This window comes from Rhipicephalus sanguineus, chromosome 8, assembly GCF_013339695.2.
Source record: "Rhipicephalus sanguineus isolate Rsan-2018 chromosome 8, BIME_Rsan_1.4, whole genome shotgun sequence".
NCBI lineage: Eukaryota > Metazoa > Arthropoda > Arachnida > Ixodida > Ixodidae > Rhipicephalus > Rhipicephalus sanguineus.
The window spans coordinates 10,967,924-10,983,212 of NC_051183.1; the positions used below are offsets into that span (position 1 = coordinate 10,967,924).

General features: G+C 46.0%; 1 protein-coding gene across 1 annotated transcript; it reads right to left on the bottom strand.

The window, feature by feature from the left end:
• Positions 1 to 3,255: 3,255 nt before the first annotated feature.
• On the bottom strand, positions 3,256 to 14,516 carry LOC119401361 (uncharacterized). The gene is made up of 6 exons (XM_037668088.1): positions 14,354 to 14,516; positions 10,499 to 10,578; positions 10,229 to 10,386; positions 5,984 to 6,057; positions 5,388 to 5,471; positions 3,256 to 4,421 (listed from the first exon to the last, which is right to left on the bottom strand). The coding sequence occupies exons 3-6, from the start codon at positions 10,354 to 10,356 to the stop codon at positions 4,285 to 4,287; spliced, it is 423 nt and encodes a 140-aa protein (XP_037524016.1). The 5' UTR covers positions 10,357 to 10,386; positions 10,499 to 10,578; positions 14,354 to 14,516; the 3' UTR covers positions 3,256 to 4,284.
• Between the last annotated feature and the right edge of the window lie 773 nt (positions 14,517 to 15,289).

Below are 15,289 nucleotides of genomic sequence, written 5' to 3' on the forward strand. Positions count from 1 at the left end.
AACACTATGTACTCCTACGATACAGGCGTCGTATTGCCACGCCCACTTCTTGTCTTATTTTGATGTATTGGGATTTGACCGGCAGGGACGGTTATCAACGCTCGACGCTGTCCGCGAAGTAGTGTTCTAGAAGCGTCGCGATTGTAGTAGATTGGTTTGTTAAGATTGCGCCCCGCACGCGAATGTTCCAGTTTTGTCTAGAGATAACGCCGCCACCAGCGATATTGCTGGAAAGTTCGATAGCGCCTGTATAAAAGCCGACGCGCTTGATCGCTTGTCAGTTGATCGACGGACGACGCCCTGTTCGCCGCTATCATTGTACAGCGTGCATTGCTGTAGTTCTAGTTCTCATTTTCCGGCCACAAGTTCGGCCAAATAAACAGTTTCATCCTACAAACGCCGACTGCTGTGTTCGTCGACGTCACGACCACGTGACATCTGGTGGAGGTGCTGCTTCTTCCATGATCCGGACGCCCCCGCGAAGCGCTGACCCAAGCCCAAGCCTCGAGGAGGACGACGGCAAAGAAAACCCGGATCGTCGAACAAGCCGCAGGCAGAAGGGACTGCAGCCAGAGTACGGGCTCCTTCCCGAAAACACCAGGCAGCCCCAGGTCCCAACACCGACCGCAGCGACGATGACCGACCCCGTGCAGCCTGCGCCGATACTTCTCCGGCAGCCCAAGGAGCCGCCAACTTTCCGCGGGTCGTCATTCGAAGACCCGGAAACCTGGCTCGAGACCTTCGAAAGGGTCTCAGCGTTCAAAACTGGAACATTCGCGTGCGGGGCGCAATCTTAACAAACCGATCTACTACAATCGCGACGCTTCTAGAACACTACTTCGCGGACAGCGTCGAGCGTTGATAACCGTCCCTGCCGGTCAAACCCCAATACATCAAAACAAGACAAGAAGTGGGCGTGGCAGTATCATACTAACGGCTGTGGTTCCAGTGTTGGCTCCGCTTTTATTGCGATAACAATTATATGGACAGTCTCGATGGGTTTTTGCTGACGCCGTCGCCGTCATGCCCCTCCCGTATGAAGTCCAAAGTGATAAGATCCCCCGCGCATCGTATGTTCTACCGCGGGTAAAAGCGCGCGAGCGGGGGCGACGAACGCGGCCGAAGCAGAGATCAAACGGGCCGGCCCATTTCCGTCGCTCGGAGGGTGCATGCGATAACATCACCCCGCTTGGGAGGCCTGCCGTCAAAGCAGACAGGAAACGCCCCGCCCGTCTTTAACGAGCATGAAAAAACGCATGCACCATCCGTAGCTCGGAGGGGTGAGGGGGTGGGGAGGGTTGTCGCGCGGGCTGCAACTTTGAACTTTGAATCTAAGGGCGCGGTCGCGATCGCTGGCGCGTGCGCTATCTCGACAGCCATCACAGTGGGCGGCTCGTATACCCTTCTGCGTGCTGCGCTCTCAAGGCGAAGTGACCTCGGAGACCATCTTTCCCTAGAGCGGCCGTATTCTCTTAGACGAGCGTTTTGTAGTTACGCGAGATCGGATACAGAACAGTTAGCTGCCAGCCTCACTTAGTATAACACCGTAGGCGTGCGCACAGGGGGGCAGGGGGGGGGGGCGACCGCCCCCCCTAATCACCTAAGAGGGGGGCGCAAAATCCGTCCCGTACATCGACCCTTCTAGTCACCTAAGAGGGGGGGGGGGCGCAAAATCTGCCACATACATTGACTTAGTAGGGTGGGGGGGGCGCTGCGATGAACCTTTGCCACCCCCTGATGGGTAACCCTGCGTACGCCTGTGTATAACACTCCAATTTGTTGCAATCGCATTCATTGCTTCGCTCTTGCGGTGAAACTGACTTTTTATAGCAGTCTAATAAATATTACATTTGCATTACTATGATTCAGCAAGCTATATTCAGGCGTTGCTCGACCACGGAGGAATACGCTAACGAAAGTTATGTATGGTATTCACATAATCGCACAGTAAAGTGCACTTCGTTTCTATAATGCTGACGTATGTGCTCTAACGTGAGTGCTGACGTTACGTCAGACCATAAGTTACCTTTTAAACGCCAGTGTTGTCGACGTGCCTGGTAAGCCCACGATATGCACCACATCTACTACACTTACAAAAACACTTACACTTACACTTACAAAAACACGTCGATTCACCTCGTAACGCTTGGCTCAAAGCCAAGAAATGCAGCATAGACTCGCTGACTGCTTCGCATGAAACCGATTCCCACAAGGCGTGGATTCTGCCAAATTTTAAAATTTCTAGCGTTGCAAAGAAAAGCTTGGAAAGAATTAAACTGGGCAGTTATCTTAGCATAGATGACATAATCTGACGTTGCTGAACAAGCCTTATAACTTTTCTGTCGAAGACTTCTCGTTAGAGTTGCTATTCTAAAGCTCCGTTAAGCAGTCTTTGTGAATTTTTCAGCTTGGCGGATTGGCCGTTGTCTTAACATATATGAAATATTCCGTCGTTTCAGAACAAGGGCTACAACATAAAGTTAATAAACATTATGTTTTATTAGCCAGCTTGGCGGAATGGAAAAAGAATGCGACCTGCTGCACACGGTTCAGAACAATACTGGGCCAGTTCGACTCGCGTAGCGTATATGTTTGTTTTTTCATTAGTAGGCTTAAGTGAGCTGAGACTGGAAATTATGTGGCACTATGTGGGCATTGTGACGCCGTTATATGCGCTCCATAAATAAACGCACGGAGCTTCGGTATACTGTGACGAACGTTCAGGAGGATCCTACAGTAACTGTGGTTTAGCTAGGCGGGCATGAACGACAGTACGAACTGAAGTCATTGGAAGCACGCACAAATATTTCTACATTCCGGATCATCCGCAGCTGAAAGTCACGAGGCGAAACTCGCGAAATACTTATGCATCATAATGTCTTGCGCCTGGCCCATGAATGAACTTGTTTTTGGCGAGCTCCATCAAACAGTGCCGAGTTGCTGGCATGTTCGTAAGTACAATCGCCAGCAAAAAGCTCCACAACTCGTAAAGGAATGCAGAACCAACATGGAGAGTTTGACGTAAAACTCGAGGACAAATGCGGACATTCTCACTTAGAATTTACAGCGTGCTTGCGGCGCGGCACTTTGGGTTCTCATGAGAAAATCTGCCCGCACAATCCCGCCTAATTTATAAATTTTACCCCTCAGGATTAGTTGTATTAGTTTCGTTGTGAAGACCTTACGTAGACCATCACCCGAAGGTGGTTTATCAAAGGAAAATACCACTTACGCTAACGTAACTTTATTGAAAACATCAGGAAAAAGTTCAGGATAAGAAGTGAGTTATCGACACAACGTTAATGTCCATAACATCTTTAGAGATACTATTACTAGATGTGCAAACAAAAGTGGAAACAAATAATGAAAATGGGACGCACGTAAAGCTATATTGGTGAATATTAGACAATTATATCTGCTCTACGAGGTTGGCGTCGAGCGCATGCCACTTTAACGATATTAATAGGTAATTAACTTGAAAGGAAAGTTAGAAAATAGGAAAGTAAGAAAACGTCAGAGGTAAATCTGAGATATATACGGCAAGCAAAGGATTACTTCTAAAGGAACCTCCACAAATACTCTAGGACCATAAGACGTCAAAAGGATATGCGTTAAGCGCCATCCCATGACCCGGCCACAAAAAAATTCGCGGTTTTCAGCGAGAAGTTGAAGTAGAGGGTCTATTGTACGTATACATATATAAAAAATACACTGTAGAAGAACATTTTAGTATAAAATAAGTCCTAGAAGTCACCGGCTATAAACCACGCCCACCGCCGGCGACCGCCATTTTGCCATGGCGTGCGTGCTGCATGGAGGAGATCAGTCATCTTCTACTAAAGTTCCATCCGCTGCAAATCCTTAATTTCAATGCCAAGCTGAAGAAAACCGAAATGGCTCCATTGCACGCGCAGCTGACCGCGGAACAAGATCGTTCGCCGAAATGCAGACGTTCGCACAGCAAGCAGCTTGTTATGCCACGGCTCGCGAGCGTGCCAGTGTTGCCCGACTTTCACGCTGTTCGCCTGTTTATGAAATATTTAATTGTAAATGAAATTCTCGACCAAATGCGCTAAAATTTCGCCAGCTTGTTTGCGAACACAAAAGGTTTAATACACATAACACAGGTTATCACGAAAATTGCGTGTCATGGTCCCTTTAACCTTCTTGGTATAATACCTCCAGCACCTTGAACTTTCACACTTTCATTGACAGTCGATTACAGCTTATGAGTTTAAGGAAATACTCCACAACCGCAACGATGACTTAATAGCACTAGCTCGACTAAACGTTAGATCCGCAGGATGCATCGTATATCTGGTACTTGGGTGTTGTGCCGCAGTTTTCGTCGTAGATGAAGTCGCAGCAGTCTGCCGGTTCGTTCATGGTGTCTTCGCGACGCCAGTAGGTGCAACCGTACCCTGCGGTAGGAACGAAACGGTAACAGCGTCTTGACAAGATGTCACACAACCTTACCGTTACCCATTGTTCGCCACCCATGGCAAGTTGTTTTTCGTAAACATTCATTTTCAGTTTACCTCGTAATTACTACGCATCAAATAAAAACTGCAAATAGCTCGCGTGGTTTTCTTAGCTATAAAGCTACAAAAGAAATTACACAGAAAGAAAGATTCCCAGTTTACGAAATCTTCCCCCGGTCAAGGCTTCGCAGGAAGGACGTATAGAAGAATGCGTACAATAATTTTTATCGGGTATAGCATCTTTGTGACATTTTGGATTTCCTCCAAAACTGCGTTAATGCGCGCAGCAATGTTTTTAAAAGCTTTCTGTTGGCCATGGGCCCAACATGTTTGCTAATGATAGTGGTCGTTTACCTAACCTACGTAGTTTATTCTAAAATTTTCTGTTACAGGAGTCATCGTTTTGCTTTTGGTAAATATAAGCACTCCGCGTGCGGAGAGTTTCGTTCTGGTTTATGTTATCAACGTGAGGGGCGATGTTATGACAACATTTTCCCCTGCCTCACACAAGGGGCCTACTAATCAGACCTTCAAAAATTATACCTAAGAAAGAACGCGAAAGAAGTTTAAAAATTTTCGGCGGAAAATCCTACGTTTAGAGACCGGCTAGCCTCGATATGATAAGGCGCCTCACGGTGTATCCATTGCATACAATACATTCAACTGTTGGAAACTGACCTCGAAAAGTACGGAAATGGTAAAAAACAGTAGTATATGTCGACGCAACGTCGAGAAACAATATTTTAGATTATTCTCCTTCCAAAGACCATCAACGAAATACATAATTAAGTTCGCGGTGTACTTGAAAACATGTTAATGACGCTGACATAAAGAAGCATTGAGTAAATATTGTTGACCATAAGAGGACACCACTTTCCAACTATAACAATGTTCTTTCAGGCTCACCGTTCTCAGCGTAGGGATGTCGCATTATGGTGCACTTTTGACATTCTATGTAGATGAGATAAAAGGTTTCTTGGGGTGAACTGTCTAAAAACAAAAAGAAAGTACGAATAACCTTAAAATTGCTGTGCTATTGCTCCGATAACATAGCGAAAAATGAATATTTCGGACGCTGTAATATTGTATTACGAGTATTTTGAAAACTTCCTTTGCAGTCTATCAAAGCGGCGAAAATAATCAATAAATGTTTGATAAATAATTGATCAAGTACGATGAATTACTGCATTGTTAGTTTTGTTGCGCTGAATTTTGTCGTTGTTATTATTAACTTGCACTGTTGGGTTGTTCCTTATAAGTTAGCGTGAGATTTCTTCGTAACCCCACTTACTCGATGCCTTCGGGCCTGCAAGGTATTTTTCAATAAAAATAAATAAATAAATAAATTACGTATAAAAAAGTACCCCCCCCCCCGCCTTCGTTTCCAATAGATCTACATTTCTCCTTTTTCTGTTAGCCATTTTAGTAAAGATGTTACTACTACTATTTTCGTGGCTGCAATTGCAGTCGTTGTTCTTGTGTCACAATTGCGAGATACTCACCGTCGAACGGTTCGAAGTTTGCTTTATTTCGAGACGTGTAGCAGGGGGCGGGGTCGAAAGTGACTTGGCCTTTTCTGTGAGAAAAAGGTTGAGGAGAGTAGTTTAATGCGCCCCTCACCGGGTACGATTGCTAGTTTTGCTTACGCATCGGGTAAACTAAGGTACCGTCTAGGAAATATTTTAATAAAAACGCATTTTGAATCGGTTCATTATTGCAGCAGTTAGGAGAAATTGAACTGTCGTGTTACCTTGCCGCTGCAGGAGGCTGTAGCTTCAATCAATGATGGTGCTATACCCCTTCATCTCGGCAAAATACCATAAGCTGAGTCAATTACCCTCGTTATTCCATGTACCACAGCCGCTCGACCACGTGATGTGTTACGTTTGATCACGTGACTAGCACCGCCTCCTTTTAATACGTGAGCATTCCTGGGCAACTTACTCATGCCTCCGTCCGCCTGGCCGATCATCGATGGCCTAATGCTTTACGTATTACAATACAAAAATGATAATTAACACAATAATTATTAGGATTTTGCGTTCTAAAACCACGATAAGATTATGAGGGACGGCGTAGTGGAGGGCTACGAAAATTTCGACCACCCGGGGTTCCTTACTGTGCACGTGAATTTACGCACACAGGCCTCTAGCATTTTACCTCCATGTATATGCGGCTGCCGTGGGTGGGATTCGATCCCGCGACCTTCGGGTCAGCAGTCAAGCACCACTGCCACTAAAACACCGCGGTGGGTTACGCATTACAATAGGTGGGCCCATCTTGTGGATAGTGCACAGCGGTTAACGGTGACTGGTGTCCTGGCCAAAGCCGTGGTTACTCGAATACTTTCAGCAGTGGATAAAGTCAGTTAATTTTGACTAAATGCCGGCTGGCTAGTGACCATTGTATGAGGCTAATGCCAGGCAGTATTGGGTAATTGCGGCTAAAAATGGATAAAATTGGCTAAAATATGGCTAATGTCGGCTAATGTTGGCTCATGGTGGTTAAATGGTGGCATCTGATCAATGCGTTTGAATACCATGACGGTATTTTCTAAACGGCAGTACTTGCAAATTTGCACCTAGTGAAAATGTAATCGTTGGTGTACTGTCACATCGCCACCGACAAGGCGTCGTGGTTGCCGTGCCTTCACCATGACGCTGTCGTCACACACACGAATTCCAGTCTTAGATGCGGAGGTGTCGCCACATGGTGTCGATTTGCGAAGCTCTAAAAAATATAATGTTAGCCGCCAAACACCGACAACCATCTCGCAGCAGCAGTGTGGTAGGCGTTACCGAAAAAAAGTAACTAAATACGTTACTCGTTACCTTAACAAAAAAGGAACGCGCTACCGCCCTACTTTACCTCTTAAAAAAGGTAACGCGTTACCGTTAAATTTACCTAAGAACGTAACAGACGTTACTTCTGCGGTTACTCTATGGTCAAATTTTATTCACCGCATCTCCACTGTAGGAACCCCAAATAGCAGTTTTACAAAGCTGATATTTATAATTCACACGAAACTTCTATCACAAACGACAATTCTTGCGCGAAGTACAGATTTAACGAGAATAGGTTGCAAAAATGTGAAAATGTGTCGTACCATGGCAACAGTAGCGTAGCGAGAAATTTCTTTCGGGGGTGGGGCGGGGGGCGTTAAGCCATACTTTATGTGTGGTTTCTATGCGTGCCTGTACATATACAAATGAAAGATTGAAAGATTACGGGGGGAGGGAGGTTGAACCCCCGCAACCTCCCCCCTCCCCCGGCCGCTCCAGTGCTTGGCAATAGTGGAGTGACCTAAGGTCGCCTGTACAGTTACATGTGATGGCTGCTAACTCTGTGCCACATGGTAAATCCATTTTCACAGTGTGACGTTAAACACAAAATTAGATTTTATCATCAACGCTCTCTTATCAGCAACACCACAACTCTCAACAAATTTACAGTAATTCTGATGGTGCACTTCTACTAACAAGACAGATGTTCAAAGAGTCATTAAGAAATGCTTGAACAGCTTACTTTTAGGGAAAAAAGATTTGCACACATATGTAATTTCCCCTTTAAAAATCTGTACACTTGCCTGAATAATTGGGACCGTTTATGTGAAGGTATTCAAGGTCAGCCTCGTCCGCTGAAAAATTGGGTAACTATAGAAACGTGTACCCGCAGTTGCCGATAGAAAGAAGAAAATTTCATATTGAAAACAAAGTTAATAACTGTCGCTAGATTATTGCAAGGTGGATTTTCTAATAACTCAGCTTGTAGAAATAAAGCAACAGCTGCATTTCTAAGGTGTCATCGGACAGATTTCCTCTCTTCCTATTGATTACGTCCGCACCTACACTAAATACGCACTCGAAGGACGCATTGGATGGTACTCTTAACGCCTGATGAATGAAAATGGCGCGAAAAAACGTAGGACGAGGCGAAGAAGACTACAGCACAAACGCATGTGCTGTAGCCTTCTTCGCCTTGTCCTACGTTTTTCCGCGCTATTTTCATTCATCATGAATTACCAACTCGCCCAACAGTCTATTCTTAACACCTGGCGGGCCGGCATGAGTACGCCGCTGCGACAATAGAACGTGGGGGCGAGCTCTGCCATAGTGGCGCCTATGAGACGAAGGAATTTTGTGTAAAACTTCCGGGATAAAAAAAAAAGTAACGAGTAACGTGAGACCTCACGTTACCGAAAAATGTTAACGTAAGTACGTTATCCATTACAGTTCCTAAATAGTAACGAGTGCATTACTAAGTTACCTTGAAAAGTAACGAGAATTAACGGACAATAATGCCAATGAGAGTATAGGGGGTGTTATTTGTAGCAATTAGGATATAAGTGTGAAGAAAGTAAAGTGGACGAAAAGATAACTTGCCGCCGGCAGGGACCGATTCATAGCGATTCATAGCGAGGGTCTCGTTCTGGTAGACTTGATGCCTTCAGGTAGTATGCGAGAGATTATTGGTCAGCTGCCGGCTCGTAAAAATATCACGTGCTACGTGAGGCCAACAGGCAGAAAAATAGTGTTCCACACTCACCGCCATGGATGCGATCGGAGCTGACTAACACACCTAGGTTTAGCCCATATATACCCTATAAAGTGGACGAGAGCATGACCGCCGCCGTAGCCCAGTGGTAGAGCATCGGACGCGTTCTTCGGAGGTCGCAAGTTCCGTCGCTACCGGCGGCAAGCTATCTTTTCGTCCACTTTACTGTCTTCACATTTATATCCTAATTGCTACAAATAACAGCCCCTATACTCTCATTGGCATTATTGTCTGTTAATTCTCATTAATATTGTGTCTAACAAAGAAAAACGACCCCTTAAAAGTCATTTTCTTTCCTTCGAAAAGAAGTAACTTGTAACACCGTTACTTGTAACGTGTTACCGCCAACACTGCGCAGCAGTGATTTTTCAGAATTCCTTAGATGTGCAGATTGGATTTTAACACGAAAGTGTTTTATGCCGGGGTCCACCACGGCTCCACTGACGCATTTCCATCACGGATATGACGTTGTAAAATATAACGACTAACATAAGGCAAACAGAAAACAAGAAAAAGTTTCGTCACCGGGAGTCGAACTTACGACCTCTCGATCGCCAGCGCGCAGTGCGAAACGACTCCGCCACAGACGGCATGTTCTCTGCTATGCTAACGGCGAGCTATTTATGTACACCATTTGCCGGTGGCGGTACTCAGAGATCGGCGGTACAGCGCGTTTTCGTTGTCACTAGCGAGATGGCGCGAAGGGCTCGAAGAGCGCGCTTTAAAAGTCGTCCACCACGCGGATTAGCGCGCGCCTCGACAGGGCGTGGTCGCTCGTGCGGGCGCTTATTTCGTGATCTCGGTGGTTTGTACGTCTTGCACTCTGCCTGAAAGTTTCCGTTGAGAGCACGAAGGTCACCTCGCTCACTGCAGCGGCCGCTTTTGCGAAAGGAGCGCGCTGCTTACACAGAAATAAGTTACAACTGTGACAGTTCGCGCTCATCCTGTGTATGTTTGTTCCGCGCGTCCTTTCTGCTTGAGCAGCGCATTGCAAATTTCGAGCGCCTTGCCGTTCTTCGCGTAAGATTACAATTTGATGCTGTAGCATTCATTCCTTCGCGCTTGGGGCGAAAAAATGCGCAACAAACGCTCAACAACGTCTGTGAAGACACGTTTCCCTTTGTGTTATACCGATTCCTATGACAGAGGGATCAACCATGTTTTTTTTTTTTTGGTATCCTGAATGTTCTTACGTCGAGCCTTGTCCTCCGAAAGAGTAGACAGCCGGCGTTGAAAAGTTTTCATAAGATCCATATCTCTCGAAGGTCACGCACTTTGCCGCTCCGCCAAAATTTGGGTCTGAATAGTAGTTTCTGTGCATGAGGTACCATTTTCCGACATCGGGGTAGCACTGGTAAAAAAATGCAAAAATTATTTAAAAAGCATATCGTTCATAGTAGCGACGACAAAGCAACACACTTGTCGTCAAGATACAACAAAAAAGAAATGTCCTGAGCACTCACTCTGCTGAAATCTTGATATCCCTGAAGGTCGCTTCGTAGTTCAGGATAGAAGAACTTTTGCGATGACGCCGGCCGAAGATCTACCAGTAACAAGACAAATAATTGGAAGAACATCTCTAATGAGAAGCGGTCACGCTCGCACCTTTACGAAGTCAACACTGTGGGGTCCTTTCTCGATCTCACAGAATATACGATCTCGTTGTCACAGGCAACTTAAAATAATGAAAAATTACAGTATGAACTACTCTTCACGAAAAAAAAAAAACGAGGCGGAAATCGCTTATCGCTAATGGCCAATGAAAAGAGCGGATATTCGCAGCTAACTTTGATGGCCTGCAGGAAGTGCGTTAGAAACATGAGCCCACGTGGTTTTCGGCTTGGATAATGAAGACCTAGTATATGATTTTAACGGGCACTTAAAATATCAACTTCATTTCCTCAATTACATACCCAGCAGAAGCGATGACTCAGAAGCCAGGGCAGACCATTCTACTACCAGATTCCGATGGCGCCGGCTTGATTCTAGCGCACAGCCATCGATTTTGCGTGAAAAAGAATGGAATGCGCTTTAAAAGCGTGGACGAAAGATAGGGCGTGGTCGCGCGCACCATCTCTTCACAGGGATTGGCAGAGCGATCACCTGACCTTGGCCCGTGCTTTGTTTTCCCAGCTGCTTGCGTTGAAGTGATACACAACACGAAGGCTGTTTGGTTCGCTGCAGTGGCTGCGTTTCCTTACGCCAGGGTTCTTTCTTTTTCAGTTATGCTACATCAGATGCTAAAAGAGTAAGTTGCTAGCCTTATTTCTTCAAAAGCAACCAAATGTTCAGCTACGAGGGAAAACGTCACAGTTTCGCTGCAACGGCGAAGCAGTAAATGCGATAGCAATAAATTGGAATGCAACGCGAAGAACGGAAAGCAGCTCTAAATTTCCAGCGCGTCGCTCAAGTGCAAAGGACGCACGAAAAGAACACACACAGGATGAGCGCTGAAGAGCGGTGAAGTTAAGTACTGCGTCATGACGCTAATGAGCGCCGATAGGGAGTGACTTGGTGAAGACGCAGTTAGAGTGTCTCGATGCCAGCGAGGAACCTGGCTGCGCTGGCTGCGCTAGCCCTGGATTAGCGGACCCACCCACCTTCGCCCTAATTCTCTTCAGTTCAATAAAGTTTGTACTACTACTACTACTGGCTGCGCTAGCATCGAGTAGTCACCCTAGACACAGTTACGTTCCTAGCCTTTCGCTTGGCGTTAGCGTGTGACGCAGGGGCGTAGCCAAGGGGGGGGGGGGGTTCGGGGGGTTGAAACCCCCCCCCCCCCGAAATTTTTCAGTTTTGCTTGCGTATATATACACGCACACATACAAACGCACGCACGAACATACATAAAGTATGGTTGAACCCCCCCCCCCCCCCCCGAAAAAAATTTCTGGCTACGCCCCTGGTGTGACGCCTCGTCGGAATAGTGCAGCTTCCACATGCACCAGTGGTGTTTGTCCGTCGCCTACTGCTTCGAGTGAGATAGCACCGACAAATAAAACTGCTGCAATAAGCGACACAGAAAGACAACGATGTCGATGGGTGAATTTCGTGCCTTCGTGGAGCGTCTTAATGCCTGCCTCTAATTTGAGAGGAGAGGAGTGGGTTGGTCTGGAATAATTTTTTGAGGTGTCAAGATCCTCCTGGGGGGGGGGGGGGATGTTAGTGGCGTGTAAGAACCCCTATTACACCCTATTGGAAAACCCAGTGGCACTGTCCCAGTGCCATACCTGTTTATTGGACCAGTGTGGCGCTGGGTACTGGGACGCTGGCATACTGCACGAGGCACACTGGACGCTGGCGCACTGCACACTGGGCCACCCGTTATGGGCCGAAATCTGGCTTTTATATTGTTTTTTTTTTAAACTGTGATCATATCCAGATCATTATTAGGGCTGAAACGCGAGCACTGCGACACAAAAAAAAAACCTAAAAAAACAAGCGAGTGGGAGTCGAACCCACCACCTCCACGCACCGTGCATCGCAGAATAAAAGCTCAAAGAATAAAGTTTCCTGGTAAAACCAACGCGAATTGCACGAATGTATACACTTAACACCGCTGTTTAGTCACGGGTCGATATTAGTTTAGCTAGCGTTGGCTTCAAGCGCATTCGCGAAGGGATTGCCGGCTCGCGGTAGCGCGAGTCCCTAGCGATCAGGGGCCTAAGAAAAATATTTTGAGGTCAAATTTCGCGCTAGTGCCAACAAAATGACGTCACTTTTTTACCGGATATTGCGTCACATCCGCTTTATTATTTGTTCCGCCGGAAGTGTTCCCTCCTCACACAGATGGCGCTAAGCCCCACGAGCAGCTGATGAGCAGCCATTTTCTGAACGTATGGGCTTCTATGGAAGCTTCGCTCCAGAGCGCTCTGGTGACGCGCGTCCTATTCGACTTGTCTAAATCGTGCGCTTTGACTGGATGCATTCGATTGGTTTTTTCCGAGCCCTATGCTCCAGCTTAGAGCTCTGAGGCACTCTCAACTCCGACCTAGGAGAGCGATCGAGGTATGACTGCTCCAGCTTTCGTTCTGGCATGACGTCAGCCGCGGCTGCATGCGCGGTGCGCCTTCGCGGCTCGTTCACTTGCAAAGGGAAGCGCAGTGACGTGCACACACTTCCGGCCTCTGCTTGCTCTGGTGTGCGGCTGCATGGTCGGCTCGGACACGCGTTCTCTGGCTCGGATCAAGAGCGGGCTCCGCACTGTTGTTCGATAGCGGGTCAGCGCCCAGCCGAATGTACCATTAATTAGAAAAGTGAACGTACGCTGCAAAATAAGCTTTCGAAGTTTCTAATAGTTTATTATAATTAGTCATACAAACGCAAAGACACAAATAAAGAGAGATAAAGAAGAAGGCCAGCAACTACGCCCCATTTCACAACTCGAGGGTCTAATAAATATTGCTAGACTTGAAACGCACAGGTCAATATGCTGTTTTATATAATTGCAGAATATCCCGATGGAAAACAAATGCAAAAAACTGGTGTGTTCATGGAAATCCACCCGCTTTTATATTAGGTTACAATTGAACATTCGCGGATATTAATTTCTGCAAAAAGAATGGATAATAGGCGAATGCCCGTCAGGGGTGATACGTGAATCAGTGGCACGTCTGTTTTGATCAGAGAACATATTTCGATTCGATATATAAACTTCCTCGAAGGTATTTACTAAACGCTTAGCTTATGTCTCTCAACCTCGGAGAAAGTTTCTTTTGACACGCTGTTTCCAACTGGCAACACTTGTAAGCGAGCACTTCTACTTTGGGCTCCTTCGTTCTTGTAAGCTTTTGTGCTAGATCCAACATTCTGAATTTTACACTGTACACTCTGTATAGTCATGTACACTCTTTCCACACGAGCTTTGCAAATATTAGAACGAACTACTACCATAAGATGTGCTTCAATCTAAGGAAGTTACGAAATAGCTCTTTTCTATTTTAAGCAAACATAATTTCTTCTTAAGCAATGCTGCGTATGTATAGATTTAGCGCGATATTCTGCCAGGGCAGTCTTTTCTGTGTAGCGTTTGCCTGCCTTTTCCATTCCATGGTCATTTTTGCGCCTGGTTTACATAGCCGCTAATCGTTCCGCCTCAGCGCCTGATATGCGTTGTTAGCAGACGCCTGTCAGCAGGAGTTGATCAACGCCGTTCGAAGCCAGGCATTCCGTGGTCGTCGAACACCTTTCTAGACCACCGCGAGAATTTGCATGCTAACCAGAAAATTTCTGTCTCTCCTGGCGGGGCCAACGAATTAGTCCGTGGTAGGCTTAAATAGAAGAAAAAAAAAGAACAAAATAGCGAAGTGGGCGCTTACCCTGTGGGGATCGTGATACGTTTCAAGGTCCTTTCGCAATTCAGGATAATATACTCCCCCTGCGAAGCTTATCCCGCATTGAAAACTGAATATGGCAATAACTGCGAATGTCATTTTAGTATGTTGATTCATAGCGCTATTTAGGTTGAACGCACTGATGTGAAAACGTTCCTGAAAACATTGTCTTCAAATACATATGAATACACTTATATAGAAAGCGCCGCAAAAACAAAGGAAAAAAGAAAGGCTGATACAAAAAGTATTGTGTAACATACAGCGAATTATTTTTTGCGATCGGGAGACCGAGTGATTGGATAACAATGGCCGTTTTCAGTTGTATCCGTATAGAAGACGTATAGAGACAAAAGACAATTTTGAACATGCGCGCCTACCTCAGTCTAACTTTAAGTCCTTAACCCGGTTCAAACAAAAAACTGCGCGGAGACAATGAAAAGCCCTTGGCCTGACGAAACGGTAAATTCTGCAATGCGACAAAAAAAAGGCAATAAGATGGGCAGGCTTTCAAGCAGAGTGGGCCTGCAAGGCTGTCCATGCTACTTGCGAATTCACTTGAGAATCAAGTCGCAAGTTTTCCAAGCTGAGAGCCTCTTGTCTGCCTTTCTCCAAGAGAGGGAAATATTGACAACCGCCTGATTGTAGCACGAAGCCACAAAAAAATCCATACGGATTTCTCAGAAAGAAAGCTTCTTCGTTGCCGAAAAACTCGTCCAGGTCACGAAACCGAATCGAGGTCAGTGACATTGCAGAATTGAGATACGATGTTTAAAAAACGTAAATAACGAAGGCCACACACAAAGACGCGGAACCACCGCTGTTTCGCCTTCTTTTCCGTCCTCTGTGTCCTTAAGTGAGCGCTTTAACTATTTTGCTGCAAAAGTGCATTGGTATGGAAAAAGGATAGGTAGAATGGGTTAC

Coding starts and splice junctions, on each gene's coding strand:
- LOC119401361 (XM_037668088.1), bottom strand. CDS start 10,356: ATGCACAGAAACTACTATTCAGACCCAAATTTTGGCGGAGCGGCAAAG. Junction 5,472..5,983: donor AAACTTCGAACCGTTCGACG/GTGAGTATCTCG, acceptor TTTTGTTTTTAG/ACAGTTCACCCCAAGAAACC. Junction 4,422..5,387: donor ACATCCCTACGCTGAGAACG/GTGAGCCTGAAA, acceptor TTCCTACCGCAG/GGTACGGTTGCACCTACTGG.